We start from the raw sequence: 23,241 nt of genomic DNA on the forward strand, positions 1-23,241 counted from the left end.
ATGGTCCTGAGCCTGCTAATCTAATGTAAAAATATATCCAGTTTCTGCTAGTGACCAGTTAAGGAAGATAAAATCAACAGTTACAAGCTTTCCATAAAGGGAGGGGAGGGTGCTGGGAGATTATGACCTGTAAGAATGGTATATAAAAGGCATGTTATTACAGAATTTCTTTTCTTCAGAGGTATCTTGTCTCTTCAGGGCTGCAGGTCTAAGAAGGGAAATAATATTTACTTTCAAAACTGAGATCTAAAAACCAAACAAAGCCTCAGAAAACGTACAGTACCACCTTGTTCTAAGTTTGTGCTGAGTGGAGGGAAAATGAATCTAACTGAGAAGGCCTCTTTTCTGTGTGTCTAACAGAAAATGCCACATGGTCCAGCGCTCCAGGATTACTAGATAGGCGGATTGTTCATTTCAGTCCAGGTAACAAAGGGAAGCGGGGCAAATGCTCCCTTCTCGCTGCGGGCTAAGAAGTGGGAATACTTTACCGTGACCACCTGCTTCCCTCTCTTCAAACCAGCACGTAAAGTGCCAAATATCTGTGTATCATTCTCGGCGCGGAGCCCACGGTATAAACCCAACGTAGGCGGTGCACCAGATAACATCAAAGCCCCAGGCAGGGGCCAGAAAAGGGGGGGCAAAAGCAGCCGAGGGAATGAAGCGCCTCCCCCTAGCATTTCCTCTCACGCCCACTTCCAACCTAGGAGGCTTTTGGTTTCTGCTTTTGTTGTTTTTAAAATTAAAAGTTAAACCCAGGAAGCTTTGGATCAGAGTTTGGCGTGGCAGTTCGGGTAAGTTTTCCCTCGGCTCTTTTGTCTGGCGTCTGGCTGGGGAAGAGCCCGGGCGTGGGGCACAGTTGGCAGAGAGTGCGGGGCAGGTTTTGTCGCCGGGTCGCCCCGAGGAGGAGGGGATTCGGCCGGTGGACGGGAAAGCCCAGCGCGCGCGGAGGGCGGAGGGCGGAGGGGAGGGACGGGCGGCGGCGTGACCCGGCCGACAGCTGGGAGGAACCTCCGGGATCTCCGCGTGGCGGAGGCGCTGCCGGGCCGCGCGCTGGGCGGAGGGCCGGGGCCGCGGGGCCGCGCCAGGGGGGAGCCCGAGCCGGGCGGGCCCGGCGGCCGCGTGGGAACCGGGGCAGGGGGCGCGCGGGCGGGGGCGCGGAGCCCCGTGGACGCGGCGGGATGGCGGGGTCCCCCGACGAAGCCCCGCGGAGGACTTGTGCTGGCGCCTAACTGCCCTGCGAGGAAAATGTGTGCGGAGCCTCTCTGTGACACTGCCCTCGCGTGAACCCCGCTCCCCAAGAGCGCTCTGGCTGCCGGGAGGGTGCAGCCAGAGAGGAAGGGGGCCCTAGGAGCCCCCTCTTTGTTTTTTTTTTCTTTTTCAGAGTAGGGTCACCTCCCCCAGTGTTCCAGAATTTTTGACAGTTCAAACTGCTGTTTACCATTCCCATTTATCTTGTGGTTAAAAAAAAAAAAAGCTTTTCCCCAAATTCCGTTTATAAGATACAATTTGAGAAATTGTATTCAATTTGCCACAAAATAATTAAAGCCGAAACTAGCTACTTTATAGTTTAGTTGGATTCCCCTGCATTCTGATAACTAGGAAGTTAGAATTGTAGGCAGAATTAGGAAAAGAAATTGCACTTGGAAAATTCGGAACTTGAAAATGGGAAAATGTTCGGTATTATATATATTTCCAAAAAAAGATTAATATTAATTTGATGCTCAAGATAGTTAAATTGTGAATAGTCTATTTAAGAAAAAAGTTCTTTAACAAACTGAAATGACAAAATTAATCTATTACAACTCCAAATTGCATGTTTAATTTGTTAGAGAGTTCACAGCAATGCCAAATCCCATATAAACCTTGTGTTCACACTATGTATTTGTTATGGTAACAACTATTGGGTTAAAAATGTATTCAGTTAGCATTTTTGACTTAGCAGGTGACACAGAGTAGAGTCAGTTATCATCAGCCTTACCTTAATCTTTATCGTCTGACAGATTAGGTGTACTTTCACATGTAAATGGATTTTTAAAAAATTATTTATTTATTTTTAACATCTTATTGGAGTATAATTGCTTTACAGTGTTGTGTTAGTTTCTGCTGTATAACAAAGTGAATCAGCTATACATATATCCCCATATCCCCTCCCTCTTGTGTCTCCCTCCCACCCTCCCTATCCCACCCCTCTAGGTGGTCACAAATCACCGAGCTGATCTCCCTGTGCTATGCGGCTGATTCCCACTATTTTTTTTTTAATTCAAGTTGTAAAGTTACATTTACATACGTTTTGTGATTGCAGTCCATTAAGTGTCATTTAATTTCATACCAGAGATGATTTTATCACATCGAAAATGAAAAAAATTGCATTATTTCATTGCAAGGTTGGAAGCATAGTGTGCTAAACATTATTTCAAATTTAGGCAGTTGTTGGCTGATCTTCGCTTTTATGACCAAATCTACTTTTTAATGGGCATATTCCCCCCTTTACGTGACACTATTTTTGGTTACAAGCTCGCCATTATTGAGTATTCCATTTTTAATCATTCGCATTCTGGTGCATTAAGCTTTTCTTAGCTCAAATGAGCTAGAGGTAGGATTTCCTCAGGGGAATTTTAGGGGTCAACCCTAGGAGGAAAAACCTAGATCTCTTTATGGAAGCCCCAGGGAACAAAACAATTCAAGTTTGCGCAGATGGCCAGCAGAGTGGGTGTACGGTCGTTCAGCATTTTTATTCCTTAAAAGGGGAAAGCACTTTGGTTTGTATATGAGAATTTTTTCTGCATCAAAATTGTTCTTTCACCTTATTCCTCCCAAGTTCAGCGTGGCTACTTAAACCAGTCATTTGTGCCTGCTTGTTTCGGTGTACATGTGGAATTTCTGAGCCCCAAACTTCTAACGTTCTTTATTTAGGTCTAACCCTGAAAACCTGCATCATTACCCTGGTGTGCAGCCCCTCCTGATTTCTTTTCCATAGATTTCCACTCCTTGCTTCCTCTGTTGCTTTCTAGCAGCCGGGGTCAAACTCTGGCTTATGGTAATTACTCCTTCTTCCCCCTTTCTCTCCTCCTTGCGACCCTGTGGCCAGGTCGCTGCCCAGGCCCGCAACCCCCTTTTCCTGACCCCAAAGAGCCCTCTCCTCCCTGCCCCAAGCTGTCAGGCGGACCGGCAAGGGTTAACTGCGCTCGCTGCTCCGGCTCTGGGAACCACCAGCGGGCATTGCAGTGGCCTCTGGAATAACCTTGGCTTTCCTCAATCTTTTAATAGAACATCCGCCACCAAAAAGTAGTTTCAGTTCAGGGTTAAAAATATGTCCCCTTCCACCCTTCAACTCAACACCCCGCCCCCCTCCCGTTTTTTTATAAAGTTGTTTTTCAAAGTTAATGAGTTTCAAGTTTCACAATGACTTTCCCCTTCCCTCCACGCGTTGCTGAGGAAACCCCCTTGGGGTCCCCCCGCACCCTGGCCCGCCCTTTTCCCTCTCCCCTCCCCCTTTCGGCCCGGGCGGGGGGCGGGGCTGGGAGACCCCATGACGTCACCGGGCCGGCCCACATCCTGCTTTAAAAAGTAAAGAGACGGTAAAGAGAAACTATCGCCCCGCCCGTCCCCGCCCCTCTTCCCGGACCAACCGCCCCCAACTGCGCGACCCGGCCAGGCCTTCCCTGGGCCGCGTGACCGGCGGGCCCGCCCCTCCGCCCACGCCGGGCGCCAGTCCCCGAACCGGCGCGACCCCGGGCTCCCGCCCCTCGCGTCCCTAACCCCGCCCCTTCCCCCCTCGGGCCGCACCGCCCCCTCCTTCCGTCCCCCCTCCCGTCCCTGCGGCGGCCGGGCGGGGCTGAGCCGCGGGCGGGCAGCGGGGGTAGGCGCGGTCCCGGGCCCGCCCCGCCAGGGAGACCCGGGACTCCGGGCTCCGAGCGAGCCCGGACCCGGGGCACCCACCCTACCCCTACCCCACGGCAGGGCTGGGCAAGCGGCGGCGCCAGTCCCGCTGGGCCTCCGCCCCCGGGGTGACCCCGCCCCTACCCCCGCAAAGACCCCGCCTTGGTCCCCGCCGGGGGACGCCCCCTCCCCCGCCCCCGCGTCGCAGCCCACGGCCTCCCCGCCTCCCGCCCCCGGGGATCCCCTGCTGCCCCGCCTACCCGCGGGAAAGCCTCCGACCTTCGCCCTCCCTACCCCGCGCCACCCGGCCCGCGCTCCTCCCGTCACCCCTAAAGACTCTAAACGTGCCCTACTCTGCCCCGGGGAGAGGTAAAGCCCGCGCCTGCCCTCCTCGCCCCAGACCCCGGGGTCCCCCCGCCCCGCCTCCCGCGGTGCGCGCTCCCGGCCTCGCCGCCCGGCCCCCCGGACGCCCCCTCCCCGGCGGCGGCGATCATGCCGCGGCCCCGGGCGCCGGCGAGCGCTGCCGCCTCTCCCTCTCGGCGCTTGCGGCCCCCGCCCGCGCGCCCCGCGCTCGCCCCCCCGCCCCCCGGCCGGCTCCCCTGTTTAATATTTCAGCGCTGGGTGGTGAGAGTGCCAGTCGCTGGCCTTTAGTGTGGCTGCTGCTGGGGGCGGCGGCGGCGGCGGGGAGGGGGACGGAGCCGGGGGGACCGGGAGCAGCAGCCGGAGGAGGTTATGTTTGTGTTTGGGGTTGTCAAGTGAAGGAGGGATCCCAGGCGCCGCCGCCGCGCGGGGGTCGAGGAGATTTCGAGCTGCGGCCGCCGCCATCAGCAGCGCAGCTCTAGGGCCGGCTGCAGCGGCAGCGGCCCCGCCGGGCGTCCTGGCAGCAGGTTCGGCGCGGGCTCCGCGGCGGGGGCGCTGCAGCTGGGAGGGCGGCGGGGGACCGGCGTAGTGGGGTGGGGGGCAGGACCACATCCCTCTCCGCGGGCGGGGGGCGTGCGGGCGCGCGTGTGTGTGCGTGTGTGTGCAACCGCAGACCTTGCAGAGGGGATGGCTGCGTGCGGGAGACACTTGCCACTTCTGGGCTCCCTCGCCGCGCGCGAGCGGCCCGAGCTGCGGTCCTGCGAGCCGAGCAGGTACGGAGGGACCCAGCCTCCCCGCCCGCGTTCCAGCCGCAGACGCATTCTGCAAGACGGTGGGGGGTGAGGGAGGCCAGGCCTCGGCTTCCCAACCTCCCGGCTTTGTGGCTTGCTTTTCCTTTCGTTCTTTGCTCTAAGTGCCTGTTTACTCCCAGCCACCTGGGTAGTTTCTTTCCGGGTTGGGAGTACGCGCCTGCAGCAGTTGGGAAGAGGGCGGTGGGTTTGGGCGCGGGTCGGCTCCGGCTCGCCTTGGGGTCGGGCTGGCGAAGGAGTTGCTGCTGGAGAGGGGAGGGGGCGGCGGCGGAGCTGGCGGCGAGGAGGAGTCTCAGGGCTGCCGCGCTCGCCTCGCCTCGCCTCGCCTCGCCTCGCCTCGCCTCGCCTCGCCTCGCCTCGCTTCGCCTCGTCCTCCTCCTCCTCCTGCTCTCCGCATTCACTCTGGGCTCCTTCCTGAGCTGGCACTTCCATTCCCCCCTCCTCCTGGCATGCGAAGCGCTTTGTTCAGTGCAGCGTTGCGGAGGGGTTTTCCCAGGCTCCGCCCTCCACATTCATTCATGTTTTTTCTCGTTGCAACTAACTGTCTTTACGCTTTTTGATCGTGTCATGTTTTTGCTCCATGTAGTATTTATTTCTTTCCGTAAAGGAACGGTTCATCACTCGTCTTCATCGCTACAGTGCTGCTGTCGTTGGAAAGACTCACTCCCCCCCTACAAGGATTTAAAAATGGGATGGACAGCTAGGGACAGTGGGTAGGCAGAGAACAGGGTAGCGGAAAGCTGTTACTGATTGGGAATTTGCATATTTTCTGTGCAGGCTCCGGATCTTGTGGTGTCACGTGATTGAATTACAGTCGGAGTTGTCGCTTTAAAAACTTCTAAATATCGTGACCTTTTAAAAGCGTTAAGTTGGGAGTTAAGCCTTCATACAGTTTATTTGGCCCTGACGTCTCTACATTCTCTCTTGAATCGGAAGCTCCGTCAGTTGGATGGTGGATGTTTTTCGTGCAGGGAGTTGGGGAACTATATCTTTTATAGACCATTTAGCACAGTGCTAGATGAAGTACACGGTATTGAACCTTCATATTTCATATTCTTTACCATGCAGTTAAAAAATTGCAAATATTTTTTATGCAGTGCCCACATGCAGCCTTATCGGGGTTAAAATACTAAAGTTAATCATAGCCTTCTTTCCTTCTGCTTCTTCTCTGCTGTATTGAAACCATAAATTTCTAAAACCTTATACTGGTTATTAGATACAGCCCTATGGTCCCATATAGGCATTCTTAAAGAGGATTAATATTTGATATTTCCGTGTGCCAGGCAGTGAGCAAAGCACCTGAATTGTTTAGTTCTTACAACCCAATGAGGTGGATACCATATCCTAGTTTTACAGTTGGGAAATCTGATCTTCAGAGAGGTTAAGTACCTTGAACAAAGCCACACAGTAAGCCTTGAACCCAGTGTGATTTGACACCGAAATATATAGTCATGACTTGTTGTGCTATACAGCCTCTTGAACAAAACCCCCAGAGCAGGTACTATTTCCAGCCAGGAAATAAGCGTTGAGAGTACCTGAGTCAGGTGGTGCCACATTTCTTATTTGTTGGCCGTGGGCAGGTTCCTTAACCTCTTCCTGTCTTAATTTTCTTATCTTTAAAATGGATAAATGATAGCTACCTAAGCAGTTATCATTAGGATTAAATTAGGTAATGTGTAGGAAGTACACAGGCACACAGTAGGTGCTTTTGTTTTTTTCTGTAGTACTGGATGTTTTAAAAGTATTAAACAAAGCATTGCTATTCCATTCTTGTGTCTTTGCTTAGTGATTAAACATAATTTCATGTTTAACATCATCATCATGGGCTTTGCTTATCAGCCTTATTGCAGGAAGTTAAAACTAAGATTTTATAGCTCAGGGGTCCTTGAGGATCTCATGGGGGAAAGAGATGGTTAAGTTTTGGATTCTTACTGTTTTGACACATTGTATTTCAAATCGCTGTTTTTAAAATGTGTATGTCAGGACAGGGTTATGCTGCAGTAACAAATAACTCCTAAACCTCAGTGCTTAAAACAACAAAGATCTCCTTTATGTTTCTGCTCCATGATCACGTTGGGTTGGCGGGAGCTCAGCTCTGTGTTGTCAGACTCGCTGTCTAGAACAGTGCCTGTCTCATGGCAGAGGAAGAAGAGCACTGGGGGATCTGGCTTTGATAACTAAATGCTCCACCCTGGAAGCGATGCCTGTTTCTTCCACTCACAGGTAATTAGCCAGAACTGGTCACGCATTCTAGCTAAACACCGGAAGGGAGAAAGAACAGTCCTAAAGGAGCCTAGAAGAGAGAACTGGAATAATGGGGGAACAGCCTCAATAGCAACCACATGTATTAATTGAATTAACTCAGTAAGACAAAATGAATGAGACATGGTCCATGCACTAAAGAATTTATAAACGGGCAGACTTGTACTATATACAGCAAAACCCTTTTATAGCCTGATGTACTTTAATTGTACCTGGAAATGTTGCTTTAAAACACAATTCACTGAATTTTTTCACTCTTTTTTGTTAAAGGTACAGTGATTTTTTTCCCCTGTGTTTTTCACGGGAAAGCCCAGATAGTGGAAAAATGATGTGTCCTACATCGAATTAAAAGTTAGTAGGTAACCTTCTGCAGTGGCCTTCAGCTTGATTAGATTAGTTGAGATTTTGTTGAGTTTAGACTAGTGCAGTATTCAGCCATAACTTTTGAAGTGTCTTTTTCCTTTGAAGGTAGTAAAAGGTAGTGAAATGTGACTTTTTTTTTTCTTTTTCAGCACATGGATTAATTGATGGACATTGGGTTTATGGAGCTGCCTTTCTGTGACCTGCTCTTCCTACAGTTTCTAAGAAGAAAAAGGGGCCCCTGAATCAAAGAAGATGCCTCGAACTAAACAGATTCATCCCAGAAACCTAAGAGGTAGGGCTCTGCATTAGATAGAAGTAGGGTTTACAGTCAATCTTTAATCAAGTATCTCATTGGTGGCAGGAATGGCAGCTTGTTAGATGGTGACCCTGCTCCATGGTCCGGCGGCTCCAGGACCCCTGTTCTGTTTCTCTGGTTCACTTCCTCTTGCCCTGCACAATTTCTGTCTCTCAGGAGATGCTTTGTAAATATTTGTTGAACGAATTAATTGAATCTGACAAAACTACAGTGCCTTCCCAAGCATTAGTGTGGGTATTAAAGTCTGAGATTCACTGTCTCTTAACAGGCACCTTGTTTGGAATGAGGAATCTGAAATAAATGGTTGGATATTCTTTGCCAACTGGATCACCATGAATTACTTTTTTTCACCCCTCCCCCATACTTCTTTTGAGATTTATTTTTGTACCAGTCTATACATTAGATTAACAAGAAGTGAAGACAGTTGTAGTCGACGTTAACTCAGACCATTGTTTGCAGGACTACTCAGGAAGTAGGTATACTGATTTATTTTCCATAGGGAAGCAATTGGTCAAAAATGTGTATGTATATGATATACATTTCATATAAAACAAAAAAAATCAGCATTTCCTCTTAAATGTGAAGAGATATTTTAATATTAGGAAAGTCAGCTTTTTTTAGCTTATTGTTTTAAAAGATTTGTATTATTCTAATGTACCTTATCCACTGGGAACGGTAATTATCTTTTATATTTAACTTAGTAGGTAAAAGTGTGTAGCAGTGTTAAGCAAAGAACTGTTAAAGCAAATAATTCCAAACTGAGTAAAGTATCTTATGAAATATTTACAATTACAGAAAAAATATTCTCAAGCACACGCAAGGTAAGAAATGACTTAAAAATCAGACAAATTTAATTGAAAATGTTCCTTGGTGAAATAATTTGGCCAGTCCCTGTAAGGCGGTAAGTGAAAATGTGGCCAATTACGTGGCCTACTTGAATCTGCAAACAGTGCTCATTTCCTACCTAAGCGTACTAGAACTCTCTGCCAGCACAGGTGGATACCTCAGCCTGAGTTCAAATTGATGATTTTAGTACCAGTGTTCAATGAGATGAGGATTTAGATGGAGTGTGTTAAGTGTCGTATGTCGAAGTCTGATTTTCAGGGTCACATAGAAAATGTTGGAAACTGACTGTATTTGCCTGTCTCTTTTACTAGAATCTGAGCCCCCGAAGTCGGACTTTCTCTCATATACTTCTGTAGGCAATGGCTCCATGCTCACAGCCAGCTGAGGCGGGCGTTTGGAGTCCTGGGCTCAGCTTTTATAATTCATCTGTCCAGAGAGGGTACCCTGTTCCGATGGATCTGCACGCTCTAAGGCAGCCTTGGGGCTGGCAGGGGCCCTAGCCCAGCACAACCCCTGGCAGCTAATTAGGAGCCCAGATACTCACTGAAAGAATGAATGCCTGATTGATCTGAAAGTATCGTTCATTAGGTCATAAACATTAAATGTTTTTCATATTTAAAATATATCCTTTATTATATTCTAGATAACATGGCTATCCAGAGAAATGCAGAGTTTTAGGCCATAGACTTTTCCTTTCTGTATCAAATAAATGTACAACTCAGCAGGCACTTGTTTTTTGTTTTTGTGAATTTATTTATTTATATTTATTTTTGGCTGCGTGGGGTTTCTCTAGTTGCAGAGGGCAGGGGCTACTCTTCGTTGCGGTGCGCGGGCTTCTCATTGCGGTAGCTTCTCTTGTTCCGGAGCATGGGCTCTAGGCACGCGGGCTTCAGCAGTTGCGGCACGTGGGCTCAGTAGTTGTGTCTCATGGGCTCTAGAGCGCAGGCTTAGTAGTTGTGGCGCACAGGCTTAGCTGCTGCGCGGCATGTGGGATCTTCCCAGACCAGGGCTCGAACCCGTGTCCCCTGCATTGGCAGGTGGATTCCCAGTCACCGTGCCACCAGGGAAGTCCAGCAGGTATTTGTTGAACACCCTCCTGTGCTGCCATTCCAGGTGGCAGGGATGAAATGATAATCAGACATGGACGCTGCAAAGAGAAGGTAGTGAGGGAAGAGCAGACGTTTAGAGATGACACTGGAGTTTGGGGATCATGTTACATTCCAATTTTGCAGGGGCTGGTTTGGAGAGGGGCAGGGTGGGAAGGAAAGATAACATCTGAACTGGGTTCTTAAGGCTGACAGATTACCTAGGAAGCTGACAAGACAGGATGAGTGCATTTCATCTTGGGGTGGGAGCTTGTGAAGCAACTTGGGGAATCCAAGCTCCTCTAAGTTACCATCCATGACCAGAGCATGAGAAGCTCTACTCAGAGGGGAGACGAGGGAGGGAGGGAGGAGATTGGAGTGGGAGAATTGGGAGGAGTCAGATTATAAAGATCACGAAGTCTGGGTCTAAATTTAGTATGCAAAGTGAAAAATTTTAGCAGGAAAACTTGCTTGTTTTCTGAAATTAAGATGTTTTGAAAGTTTTCGAAGAGAACTTGTGATAACTTGGGTTCTGGCCCATTGGTGAGAGTCTAAAAAGTTGCTTGACTAAGGCAGTTATGAACTCTCAGCCACTAAAGAAAGGATCAAAGTAGATTAGCGCAAGATGACAAAAGCAACTTTGCTAAAGCCGTGTGGGCGGATGGGCAGATTCGGCAGGCACGGGGGAGGGGGGACTTCATGGAAGGGGTGGTGTCTGAGCCAGTTAGCTCACTCAGCTGAGAAGGGTGAGGGCCAAGCTGTTCCCATTGGGAAAACCCAAGTAAGCAAAGGACAAAGGCAAGAACACCTTTACAGTTTCCTCTTTCCTTCTAAAAATGTATGAGGACTCTATCCCTAGGCGCAATTTGGGGGTTAAAGTAAGCAGGGAAACAACAGGTACTAAAATGAATTTTTTACCATTTACTGTTGTCCCTTGAACGGCAAGTTTTGAACTTCACAGGTCCATGTATATGTGGATGTTTCTCAACCACAGGTTGGGTGAATCCTCAGAAGCTCAACCCCTGGATACGGAGGGCCAACTGCCTTTATTTAAGGGACTTGGGCGTCCATGGATGTTGGTACCCGTGGGGGTCCAGAACCAACACCCCGTGGATACCGAGGGACGACTGTATTTTGTATCTCAGTTGTGTGATACAGTTGGAGTATCATGTTTGCTTGGCTTTACCTGTGACCCACTGCTTTGTCTTGTAGAAGAGCTATCTCATAAAGTTAGCTCTGCCGTGGGGAGAGACGCAGTCAGAAGACCAGCTCCTCGCTGCTACTCTGTGTGCTGTCATCTTAGGGGTTTCCATTGAACACGTTGCCTCTATTTAGTCTTCCTTAGAAAAGAGCCTGTGAAGAATTTGTCTTGTGCTTGGTCATCAAGTCAATAATTAAAGCTTTATCCTTAAATCTGAAATCATATGTTTATTATGCTTCCATGGCATGTGGAAGGATTGGGGGAACATATGTATACACGCACGTGTGTGTGTGCGTGTGTGTATTCACGTGTTAAAGTATTATACAAGTGTAGAAAGAATACATGCAGGGCTCTATCCTGGAGGAGCACACGGAGTTAGTACAGGTTTAAATTAGGCACGCAGGCTGTGCTCCCATAGGAGGCAGAGTTTACACCTCCGATGCTAGAGGTTCTTTAGTGGAAAAGCATGAGAGGAACTGGTATGTTAAGGGCAGGACATGAATTTGGGGCATAACTGAGTCAGAGTTAGAGCCGATGGGTGACTTGTACAGTTCGTGAGAGTGAGGTTTGCCGAGTTCTGGTCTCTTCACCCTTGGCCACATAAACCACCTTTGCCTTTGGTGCCCACTTGCACACTGTGGGTGGGTAGCGTCTAACAGCGACATTTCCTTCGTGAGGTTGAATAGGCATTTCTGAAGGTTCCCTGGAGAGGGGCTCTTGGCCACCGTGTGGCAAACTCCAGGCCCAGCTCCACGTGTGGTCTATATGAGCGTGCAGCAGGGTGGCGCCTTCCTCCCCAGCAGTCATTCCCTACCCGTCGCCTCCTTCCCAGGTCTTCGCAGGGACTCTTGGGTAACGTGGAATGGAGGAACTGGGGACTTGCAGGGGCTCCATCTGTCATTTTAAGATAAAGGGCTGTTTTTGTGCCTTGCCATTCGTCACTGTGAAAGTTTCAAAGCTTTGGGAAAAAAAAATGGGTGTCACCTATTTTGGGTTGTATTTGGGCCTAGGGTTTCAGAGAGTCATCGGCCTTAGGACTGGAAATCAGTGTGGAAAATACTAAGTATTAACCTTTGCAAAATGTATTTTGAGAATTTGGTGTGGCTGTTTTTCATTTTTATTGGTTGAGTGCATTTGGCTCTGAACACATTGTGAAAGACGAGAGCTCTTTTCCCCTCTGAGAGCCAGCTTTATTATAATGTGAGAAGTAACACTTGGGAGGGTGATCAGAGCGTAGCTGAGATCCACAGGTGGGGTCTGTGGATGCCCATCGCCTTAGAAGATAAGGTCCAAAGCCGTGAGTTTAGCTGGGACACACTTGCCTCGCTCTGGCCTTCTTGTTCTCCTGTGTATCTGTTGGATAGTCATTTGCCATTTCAGGAGCTCGGCGTGCAAACCCAGCATTTTTGTGTTGCTCTTCTTTCTGGAAAGTATCTCTTCCCCCTCCTCACTTCTACTCTGTTTTCTTACTCTGTGTGGGAGGTGTGTCTGCCAAAGAAGATTTCACCACTTCTTTGACTTTTTTCCCCTTTCCTCCTCTCTTCTCCCCCTGTACTCTGCCCCCCACTGCCCCCGTATACAGTGGGCTTCTGTTGCTTGTGTCTACAGGTGCCTTATTATACTTTGTAATTGCATCATGATTATTCTACAGATCTGTCATCTTAGCTGGATATAAATTATGTCAAAAGAGACTGTTTTAGTCTTCTATCTGTGCTCAACAAAATAACATTCGTGTTAGCTTTTTAGCCAACTAGAGGGTTAAAGATGATTTGTACTCATGAAATTTGCTTACGTTTTTGAACTTTAAGTAGCAAATGCTTCTTATGATATTTGGTGACCTCTGATTAAGTAACCTATTCTAATATAAAGTTTGAATCGCCTTAAACAGGTAAACCAAGTAGTTATTATTAACTTTTGTTTTATGTGAGGTTTTGCCGTTTGGATTCCTAGAGTTTATCCCTTTGGTACATTTAGTTAATATAATGGTAAAGAGTTGGGCTTTAAGCTGTCACGGACTAGCCGTGTGGCCTTGGGCAAGCTGGGAGTGTTGGTTTCCTCCTCGTAAAATAGAGACAGTGTGTGAAGGTTATGGCAAGTGTAGGCAGTTGGGACAATGCCTGGCACTGGATAGACACTCAGTCCAGAGACCTGTTTGTTACTTTTGGTAAAAAACTGGTTTATGTCCAACTCTTGAGTTACATGTTCTTTGCAAACAGAGGACACGAGGAATCCCTATGTGGAGCCTCTAACTGCATTTTGATAACTGCATAAAGGAAGCTGCCTCTGTGCTCAGCACTGTTTACTGATGTGCCGCCTCCTGGTCCTGACTCCTCAAGGCTTGGGATTTGGGAGAGAGAGGTCAGTGCGGACAGTCATCTGGGGAGGGAAGTTCTTAGCCAGTGCGCTGCCGCTCAACTCTTTCAAACCTTGCCTCATATTTTGACAGTGTTGAATGAAGTAAAACATGTTATTTGTTCTGTCTGCATGGAGTTCTCAGGAAACTGATTGTGAGGTCTTCTATTCTATTATAATTGAACTGTTGTTAAAAATGTTGACATCACTGTCACGTGGGATAGAAGTGACGTGCTCTGGTCATCGCTATATGGTACCGTCTCTCCATCCCCTGGCCCCCTCCTGTGTGAGACCGCAGGAACCCAGCTGGGATTTCGGAAGTAATCTCATTAATGCGAATATTTTCATTTGCTCTCAGTGTATGAACCTACTCCAGTGATTGTTTTGTAAAATCTTACTGTGAATATAATTTTATGTTTTCTTGTTATGTGGGGATTATCTTGTTGAGCTTATCTGTAGAATAGGTTTAATTTTGATGATCTTCAGATGGAATTCCAGCTGCTTATGCATTGCTTTTCACATTTGAATGTTAGGTTAGCACAGCCTTAAGATTTGAGAAGTTAGAAATTTTGTTGGGAGAACCACCCCATGTCTTACAAAAAAAAAATGCTATATATGACTGTAGCTAGAAATAAAGTAAGTAATAAATTAAAATATAGTTTTGATGACAAAGGTGAAAAAGCAGTTGCAGTTATTAGGAACTATTGTATAAGTAGATGATATTATTTATTAGGAACTATTGTATAAGTAGATGATATTATTTATTAGGAACTATTGTATAAGTAGATGATATTATTTATTTTGACGAGGATAAAAATAGAAGAATAGACTTAATATAGCAAGCCTCCGTTGTTTTTTTTTTTATTCCAGATAATTATTTTTTGGCTCCTGTTGAGAGCTTATCTGATGCTTTTTGAATGCTTATTAACATTAACCAAATGCTTTTTTCTTTTCAAAAGCAAATACAAGATGTAATAATATGATTAATCAGAGTAATGACTTTATTTTAGAACATCTTTGCAGAAAATATGTTCTGATGAGGTATAATTTTGTCTTACCATAGACTGGAAAAAGACATACTATGCATAACCACCCCCCCCCCCCCCCCCCCCGGTCACATACACAGGTGTTAAAGCTGCACATTTTAGAACGCGGTGTAACGTGAGTAAGTCTGGGCTAACGTTGACTCTTGTGTTATCTGAAAAAATATTTTATGAATAAATTAAGTGCCTTATTTTTTCATTTATGTATTGAATTCTTTTAAAACAGTTAAACTATTTTTGCATATTAATAATGTGCTATTAACAATGTGCGAATTACAAATGATGCAAAGCTGTTCTTATAAAGCACTGGATGTTTGTAATACTGTTAGCCGTCTATAGCACAAAAACTTACCACCAGTTAGGGTCCTTTCTTCTCAGTGCTCAAATCTTTATGTTAGAGGGAAGTTCTTTTTGACCATTAGGCTTAAAGCTTATAGTTGGTGCAGTATTGCGTTAACTTTGACCTTTTTTTAAAATAGCTTTAAAATGAAGACTTTTCAGAAGGTTCTTAGACATTTTCTATAATGAATTTTGTTCTAGAAAATACCCTGAGGCTGTGCTGCCATGCAAAAGTATTCAGAAAATATATGGTGATCACAAAACAGCTGGCTACTGTGAGTGGCTGCTCACAAAATGTGAGGTGGAACCATAGTAGTTTAAGAGTTAGAGCCGCTTAATTGATACAAAGCTTGATTTTTATTGTACTTAGGTGTTCATGTGTGTATATTATTTGTGTGTGCTTATATGATTAGAATATGAATTTGCTCAAACATATTTACAGGTTTGTATTTTGAAGTGTGCTTATTTGTATATGCTTATCTTCCAACTCTTTCAGATTCTCCAGTGAAGAAAAAGGTACAGTCAGCATGTAGCCGCTTAATGTTACAGTATCCAAATAGAAGTTGATTAAACATATTGCTACAATGGGGCAGTGTTTGATAGTTTAAAAGTCAAAAAAAATGAACTGAGCTGCTACACAGGGACCTGGAAGGTGGTTTAACAGTGCCAAGGAGTTATCTCTCCAGTTGCTAGTCTCTCATACGCTTCTCCAAGAGAATTATCCAAGTTTTACAGCTGGGAAGGACGGACCTTTGAGGTATTTGGTTCATCTTCCTCATTTGACAGATCGGAAAGTTGGGCAGAGACATTTAGGGGAATTGATCTTGAGCAGCTCATTTGTGTCTTGTTCAAGATGATGTTTGTGGAATGGTCTTTAAAATCTTTTCTTATCATATTGCTTCCCACAGTTACAGTTTGTTGTGGGCCGGTAGCAAGAGGGAGGTTGTGCCATGTCACTTTTATGATGATGAAAAGAGCTAGCGGGCTTCCCTGGTGGCTCAGTGCTTGAGAGTCCGCCTGCCGATGCAGGGGACACGGGTTCGTGCCCCGGTCCGGGAAGATCCCACATGCCACGGAGCGGCTGGGCCCATGAGCCATGGCCACTGAGCCTGTGCTCCGCAACGGGAGAGGCCACAACAGTGAGAGGCCCGCGTACCGCAAAAAAAAAGAAAAGAGCTAGCCTCTTCGCAGGTCTGTGTACTAGGCTGTACTCAAAGAGCTTTTTGCATGTTTGTTTGTTTAATCCTTACAACGATGTGAGATGGCTGCTGTTACTGCTCGCATTTCATGGACATGGGACTGAGGCACAGAGAAGTTGCTGGTTGCCCAGAGTCCCACAGCTAGGAGTTTCCAGTGCCTTTGCTCTTAACTGTCATGGTTATGCTTGTTCATGTTGATAGCAGAAAGAGCTTTCCTGACTAGAGTAAGAGCTTAGAAATGCTCTCCATCCCAGTTACAAAATAAAGCTTGTCAAGCTTAGCACATAGAGCTGAGGTTACTCAGCAGGTCAGAATTTGAAGGACCTTTTTCCCCCCTCTAAGTCTTTAACTGTTGGAAATCCATTTTGGAGTTGTGTACGTAGACCGTAGTCCAAGTTGGATTTGCTATGACAAACAATCAAGGGAACTTCCAAGCTCTTCAAGAGGGAAAGTATAGCTGTTCCATCGGAGATGTTTACTTACATGATTTGCTTAGTAAGATGTAGTTGAAAGGAAAGATGTCTTGCTTAAGGTGGAGAGTGGCAGTATTTAAACGGGAGTTTCAGCATAAAGGTTGAAATTTCAGACATAACGGCTTAGAAACTATTTCTGGGAAAATTAATGACAACATTAAAATTCTGAGTAAAATAAAGAACAAAACATTTTATATTTTTTTCTCATGCAGTAGGTACAGAAGAATATAGAAGAGATGTACTGTTTTAGATATATGTGGACCTATATCCAGATTGCAGATGTAGGTAAAGGACAAATGAAGAACGACTTTTAGGGGTGAGAGATCAGGGTTAGGAGATTTTATTAGTCTTTCATTTTAACAGTGAACAACAAACCTTGTTACCCTCCTTCAGAGAGTTTTAGAACACATGAAAAAGATCTAAGGGTAATATAAAGCAACACGTATATAATTTCAGATGAGTATGGTACAAGCAGTATGGAATTCTCAAAGGGAAAATGGAGCAAAAAAAAAATCTGAGTGGGATAAAAGCAATCAGAATATACTTTTTTGGAGAAGTTAACTTTGTTCTCCTTGAAAACCTAAAGGAGGCAGAGATTTGAGATGGGTTTTAAAGAAAAGGATAGATTGACAGAGAAAGTAAGTTTTGAGGCTTTTGAAGAATGGGGGGCAATGATACAGAAGTGGTTGTTGGTCTAGTTTGCCTGATGAGTGGATTTCTCACTGAACTTGAAACTTTAATGAAGAAGAAGAGAGGAAACTTTTTAGATTTGATATGTGTACTTCCAATTATTTATGATAATTGTACAATTACCCAGTTGAGTTCTTTTATACTAAGTTGAATATTTACAGAAGGCTAGGGACAATTTTATAACACTTTGAAATTAAAAAACAACCTCTCCACAGAGAGTCTTTAAAGCAGTGAGTCTCTTCTGTATGATGCTGTAATGGTGGATACATGTCACTCTGTCACTCTACATTTGTCCAGACCCATAGATTGTACACCAAGAGTGAGCCTTAATGTAAACTATGGACTCTGGGTGATGTGATGTGTACAATTGTCATTTGTAACAAATGTACCATCTGGTGGAGAATGATGCTGGTGGGGTAGCCTGAGCATGTGTGGGGATATATGCGAGATCTCTGTACATTGTGCTTAATTTTGCTGTGAACCTAAAACTGCTCCAAAAAAGTGTATTTAAAAAAACATCCAAAAACGCCTCCACCTCGGTCCGTATGATTTGTTGATATCCAGGCGGTAGGGTGATAGGTTAAAAGAATGAGTCTCTCTCTCTCTCTCTCTCTCTCTCTCTCTCCCTCCCCCCGCCTGCTTCTGTCTCTCTTTTATTTCGGAAAATTATCTTCATGCACACGAACAAACCAGCAAAAACTAATGTGTGACCTCGAGCAACTAACTTGAATTTCGTGTCTTCATTGAGAACACGGCATGGGAGTAGGCAGGGGTCGGGGGCAGGGTGATGTTGATCTGTAATTTCCTTTCTAGCTGTAAACAGCTGTTATTCCAGGCAGGGGTCAGCAAGCTACAGTCCAGTGGTCAAATCCAGCCTTCCACCTGTTTTTGTAAACGTTTTTGCTGGAACAGAGCCATGCCCATTCATTTACATGTTGTCTGACTGCTTTCCTGCTACGAAAGCGAGGGGCTGCAAATGGCTGAACAAGGCCTAGAATATTTACCATCTAACACTTTACAGGAAACGTTTGCCGACCCCTGTCCAGGAGCTAGAGGAGAAGTAGATTATTTATTTATAAAGCCCTTTCTGCTTGGGAGTAAGTCAGAAAGCTCCGTCTTTCCGTAGAGTTCCGCTGTCGGAGTGCATCGCAGGGGGGCCCAGAGCTGCTGCGTTAGCACGTCTGGGTCTGCCGCCTCACATCTGTTTGGGAAGGAGTCCCTTTGCTTGTGGTTCTAAGGTGAAGAGAGCCTTAGAGGCTGAGTTGGTCTTGCCAGAAAAATTCTGTTGTTCTTGATGTTCTGATGCCGGGATCGTGGGTCCCCACCCAAAAGGCCTGGGTCGTCAGGGAGGGAGCCAGCTGCTCTGTCAGGTAGAGCACTGTCCTTTCTGTGATTGTGTTGTTCCCGTAGTCACCACTGTATTTAACTCACAGCGTAGAAAAATACCATAAGCAGCGATTTCCCATGCTGTACATCTTGTGAAGGATTGTTCTGCAGAGAAGCAGAGCTGCCTCTGAGGGGAGGGCCTTCTGAAAAATGGGCTTGAAAAGGCAGTCCTGCCCCTTGTGAGCGGACCTAAGGATGGGACAGGTCGTCTGAGCAATGACTGTACTGACACGTGAGGCATTACACTTTGTGCTTGGGTGTTTGAGAACATGATTAATACCTGGTGGGTCTGAATTCTCAGTATTCCCTACAACACTTTCTTTAATCTCCAAGTGATTCTTTATTTCTGTTGGTTTGGGATAGTGAGTAGGATGGGGGTGAATAGAGGAAATGATATGTTTGTGTTCTGGTTTCATTTTACTTTATTTTGCTTAAGTTTAAATACTCTATGTTAAGGATAGGCTCGATTGAGTTCATAATAACTCTTTGAGTAGTTTGAGAAATGCTTTTGAAAGCACTGTCAGTTCTCCACAAACACACTGGAACCTTAGTCTCTTTACTTTGGTACCGGCTGATGTTAGCACATGGCTCAAAAATGGTCTGAGAATCGGGAACTGTTAACGCGTTGCCTTTCTCGGTGAAAGGAAGAGCCTGTAGGGTCATGAAGTGACCCAGAAGCCTCTGTCTGGAGTTCTGCAGGCCCTGCTGTGATGTGTGGGACACACTGTGGAGTTCAACAGCTCTGCCCTTGTCTTCTGGGAAATTTATAGTTGACGACGTTTAAAGACCGTAATGGCTTACATATGCAAGTTCAGACAGCTGTGCAAACATCTGATGAGTGAATATGTAAGTAATACTCAATTAACATACATAAGCAGATGTGTGACTATGTGACAAGGGTTAAATGCATCATTTGGCCTCTTCTTTGTTGATAGTTTAAGTTGATTTGTTGCGTTTTGATGAAATTAATGCCATATGAGTGATAAGTTACATGCCTAACATTCACACTAACATCCTGGACGAGCCAGAGTTTGCACTGTTTGTGTTTGATGCTCTTTCGTGGAAAGAGTGCCTTTGTCAGTCTCCAGACAGTAGTTTATAATTGCCTCTGTCAAACTACTGTACAATATATTTTTTTTACAGACTTGTTAAGGTATAATTTACATGCAGTAAAATTCACCCACTGTAAGTGTACAGTTCAATGATATTTGGTACATTTATAGAGCTGTGCAACCCTGACCACAATCCAGTTATAGAACATGTCCATCCTACGCCCCAAATTTCCCTGAGCTTTTAGTAGTCAGTCCTCGCTCCCATTCCTGGCCCCAGGTAGCTCCTGGTCTGCTTTCTGGCTCTTTACGTTTGCCTTTTCTGGACATTTAATATGATGGGATCATGCAATGTACAGACTTTTATGTCTGGCTTCTTTCAACTAGCATGATGTGTTTGAATTTCACGTGTATCTGGTTTTTTGTTACCTTTTATTGCTGAGTAATATTCTGTTGTACGACTAGATCCCATTTGATTTACCCATTCACCAGTTGGTTTTCATTTTGTAGTTATTGTGAATAATGTTGCTGTAAGCAGTCATCCCCAAGTCTGCAGTTAGCTGGAGTTTCTCTAAATGCCACTTAGGTCAAGTTGGTAACATGTTTTACCTGATACAATTATCTCCGATTCCAGTTCTCTTAGGGTTGCTATTTGCGTAGTGTATCTTTCCCTGTCCTTTTACTTTGAACCTTTCTTTGGCTTGTTGAACCTAAGATATATCTCTTGTGGACATGTTGTTGGAATTGCTTTTTTATCCTGTCTGACAGTTTGTCTTCTGAGTGTGGTGTTTATTCCATTCACATTAATGTAATTATTGTTACTGATGGATTTAAGTCTGCCATTTTGTTCTTTCTTTTCTCTTTGTCTCATAATCTTTTCTCTATGTCACTGTCTTCTTTTGTGTTAAATATTTTTTAGTTGTACAATTTTGATTTCTCTGTTGCTTTTATTGTTGTTGTTATTATTATCATTTTGAGTCCATTTCTTTGACCAAGTCATTTGGTTGTTTTAGAGATTATAATATGCGTCTTAATGTATCACTGTCTACTTGAGAATCATGCTAACTGAACAATGGTAACTTTGTTCCAGTTTGTCTCTTTCTTTCCCTTTATGCTATTATTGTCATATATGTGTGATCCCTGTATGTTGTAAACCCAGTTATACAGTGTTAAATTATGGCTTTATACAATCTTCTATGTTTTAAAGAATTTAGGGAAGAAATGAGAAAAAAAAGAATGTAAGAAACAATATTAATAGCGTCTTATTTACACTTCCAGCAATCCTTGTTTCTTCTTGGGGATTTGAGTTATTGTCTGTGTCATTTCCATTCAACCTGAAGGACTCATATAGCATCTTTGCAAGGCGGATCTTCTAGTAATACATTTATCTTTTCGAAAAGTCATGGGATGTCTTTCTTTTCTCATTCTGTTTTTTTTTTTTTTTTTTTGGTGGTACACGGGCCTCTCACTGTTGTGGCCTCTCCCATTGCGGAGCACAGGCTCCGGACACACAGGCTCAGCGGGCATGGCTCACGGGCCTAGCTGCTCCGCGGCATGTGGGATCTTCCCAGACCAGGGCACAAACCCGTGTCCCCTGCATTGGCAGGCGGACTCTCAACCACTGCGCCACCAGGGAAGCCCTCTCATTCTGTTTTGAAGAGTGGTTTTCTGGTTATAGAATTCTTGGCTGGTAGCTCCCCTTCCCCCCAGCACTCTGGACATCCCATGGCCTTTGGTCTTCCATTGTTTCTGGTGAGAAATCAGATGTGTATTGTGTTGGTTTTCTCTGCGTGATGTATTATTTTTTGCTTGCTGTTTTCAAGTTTTTCTCCTTGTTTTTGGCTTTGAGCAGCTTGAGTACTATGTGTTCAGGTGTGGATCTCTTTGTGTTTATCCTATTTGGAGTTTGGTTGAACTTCTTGGATGTGAAGATTAATGGTTTTCTTTTTTTTTTAAATCAAATTTGGGAAGTTGTAGGCCATTAGTTCTTCAAATATTTTTTCCACCCTTTTCTCTTCTCCCATTACAAATATGTTGGTAAGCTTGATGTTGTTTCACAAGTCTCTGAGGCTCTGTTTATTTTTCTTTGATCTTTTTTCTGTGTTCCTCAGATTGGTTAATTTCCTTTGAGCTACCATCAACTGTACTGACTTTTTCTTATACTAGCTCAAATTTGCTGTTGAACCCCTCTAGTAAGTTTTTCGTTTCATTTATTGTACTTTTCAATGCCAGAATTTCCATTTGGTTCTCTTTTTTTTTTTTTTTTTTTTTACAATTTATATCTCTTTTTTTGAGAGTCTCTATTTGTTGAGTTATAATACTTTAATTCTTTAAACATGATTTCCTTCAGTTCTTTGAACGTATATTTCATATAATAGCTACTCTGAAGTCTTGACCAGTTAAATCCAACATTTGGGGATAGTAGGGATAGTTTTTATTGACTGCTTTTTTTTTTCCCCTGAGTATGGGTCTTGCTTTCTTGTTTCTTTTCACGTCTCCAAGTATTTTGTTGAATATCTTACATTTCAGACAATAGATTGTAGCAACTCTGGATTCTAATTCTTGTCTTCTCAAGAGTTGTTATTCGGTAATCGTTTGTTTAGTGACTTGCCTGCAGTCAATCTGTGAAGCCTTCTCTCCCACATTGTGTGACTGCTGGTGCCTCTGTTCAGCTTGTCTTTTTGTTTCTTTTCTCGTTATTACTTTTTTTTTTGGGGGGTACGCGGGCCTCTCACTGTTGTGTCCTCTCCCGCTGTGGAGCACAGGCTCCGGACGCGCAGGCTCAGTGGCCATGGCTCACGGGCCCAGCCGCTCCGCGGCATGTGGGATCTTCCCGGACCGGGGCACGAACCCACGTCCCTTGCATTGGCAGGCGGACTCTCAACCACCGCGCCACCTGGGAAGCCCTCTTGTTATTACTTTTAAGCCCAGCTCCCCAGGGGTCACCCTTGAGGCAGCATAGTTTTGTGTTCAGCCAAAGCCTGAGCAGAGGTTGACCTGCTTTTGCTCTGTGCCGATGGGTCCATGTGTGGGCAAGGAGCACCTTCAGATTCCAGGCAATTGTCCTGTCTGCCCAACTCCTACTTTCAGCCAGACCCCCTCGCATCTGTGTGTGGGTGCCAGCAAGGGATGTGGGGCGGGGGGGGGGACGTGTCCACTCCGACACCTGCGATGCGTGTGCAGGATCTCTGGTCAGCCTGGGATGTCTGTGGAGAGTTGCCTCACCTCCCAGAACTCCCCTTGAAATCCTGGCTAGTCTGCTTGTCTGTTCCTTGACCCTCCCTTGACCTCAGCCTCAGGCTAGCTGAGCTCAGGCCTTTGTGTTCTCTTGCTAATGGCATCACCTCCTTAGCTGACAGTGCCCCGTATCTAATGAGCCTCGCCTGCAGTGGCAGTGAAGCTGTTGGTTTTCTCAACTGACCCACCCCTTGGCTAAACTGTTGCATCGTTAGGAGCTGAGGGCAGGGGGACAGGAGCGGCCGGAGCAGAACGGCCGTGGGCTTGCATTGTGCTGGTCTTACCTGAAGTTCAGTGCTTTTCAGGAAGAAACATTTCTGTTTGTGTATGGCTTTCATTGACTACCAGAGTG

General features: G+C 45.6%; 1 protein-coding gene across 12 annotated transcripts in view; it reads left to right on the top strand.

The window, feature by feature from the left end:
* Positions 1 to 670: 670 nt before the first annotated feature.
* The window catches only part of HIVEP1 (HIVEP zinc finger 1), a 143,352-nt gene continuing 120,781 nt past the window's right edge, over positions 671 to 23,241 (top strand). For 2 of the 12 annotated variants that reach the window (XM_033863833.1, XM_019945174.2), the window contains exons 1-2: positions 5,662 to 7,271; positions 7,823 to 7,965. In XM_033863833.1, coding sequence (XP_033719724.1) covers positions 7,926 to 7,965 — 40 coding nt within the window. In that variant the 5' untranslated portion in view covers positions 5,662 to 7,271; positions 7,823 to 7,925. Of the gene's footprint in view, positions 792 to 4,123; positions 4,249 to 4,284; positions 4,767 to 4,921; positions 5,013 to 5,661; positions 7,272 to 7,822; positions 7,966 to 23,241 lie in introns of those variants that run through there. The other 10 variants (XM_033863828.2, XM_073810333.1, XM_073810332.1 and 7 more) reach the window with 10 other exon arrangements.

The sequence above is a fragment of the Tursiops truncatus genome, chromosome 10 (assembly GCF_011762595.2).
Source record: "Tursiops truncatus isolate mTurTru1 chromosome 10, mTurTru1.mat.Y, whole genome shotgun sequence".
Lineage (NCBI taxonomy): Eukaryota > Metazoa > Chordata > Mammalia > Artiodactyla > Delphinidae > Tursiops > Tursiops truncatus.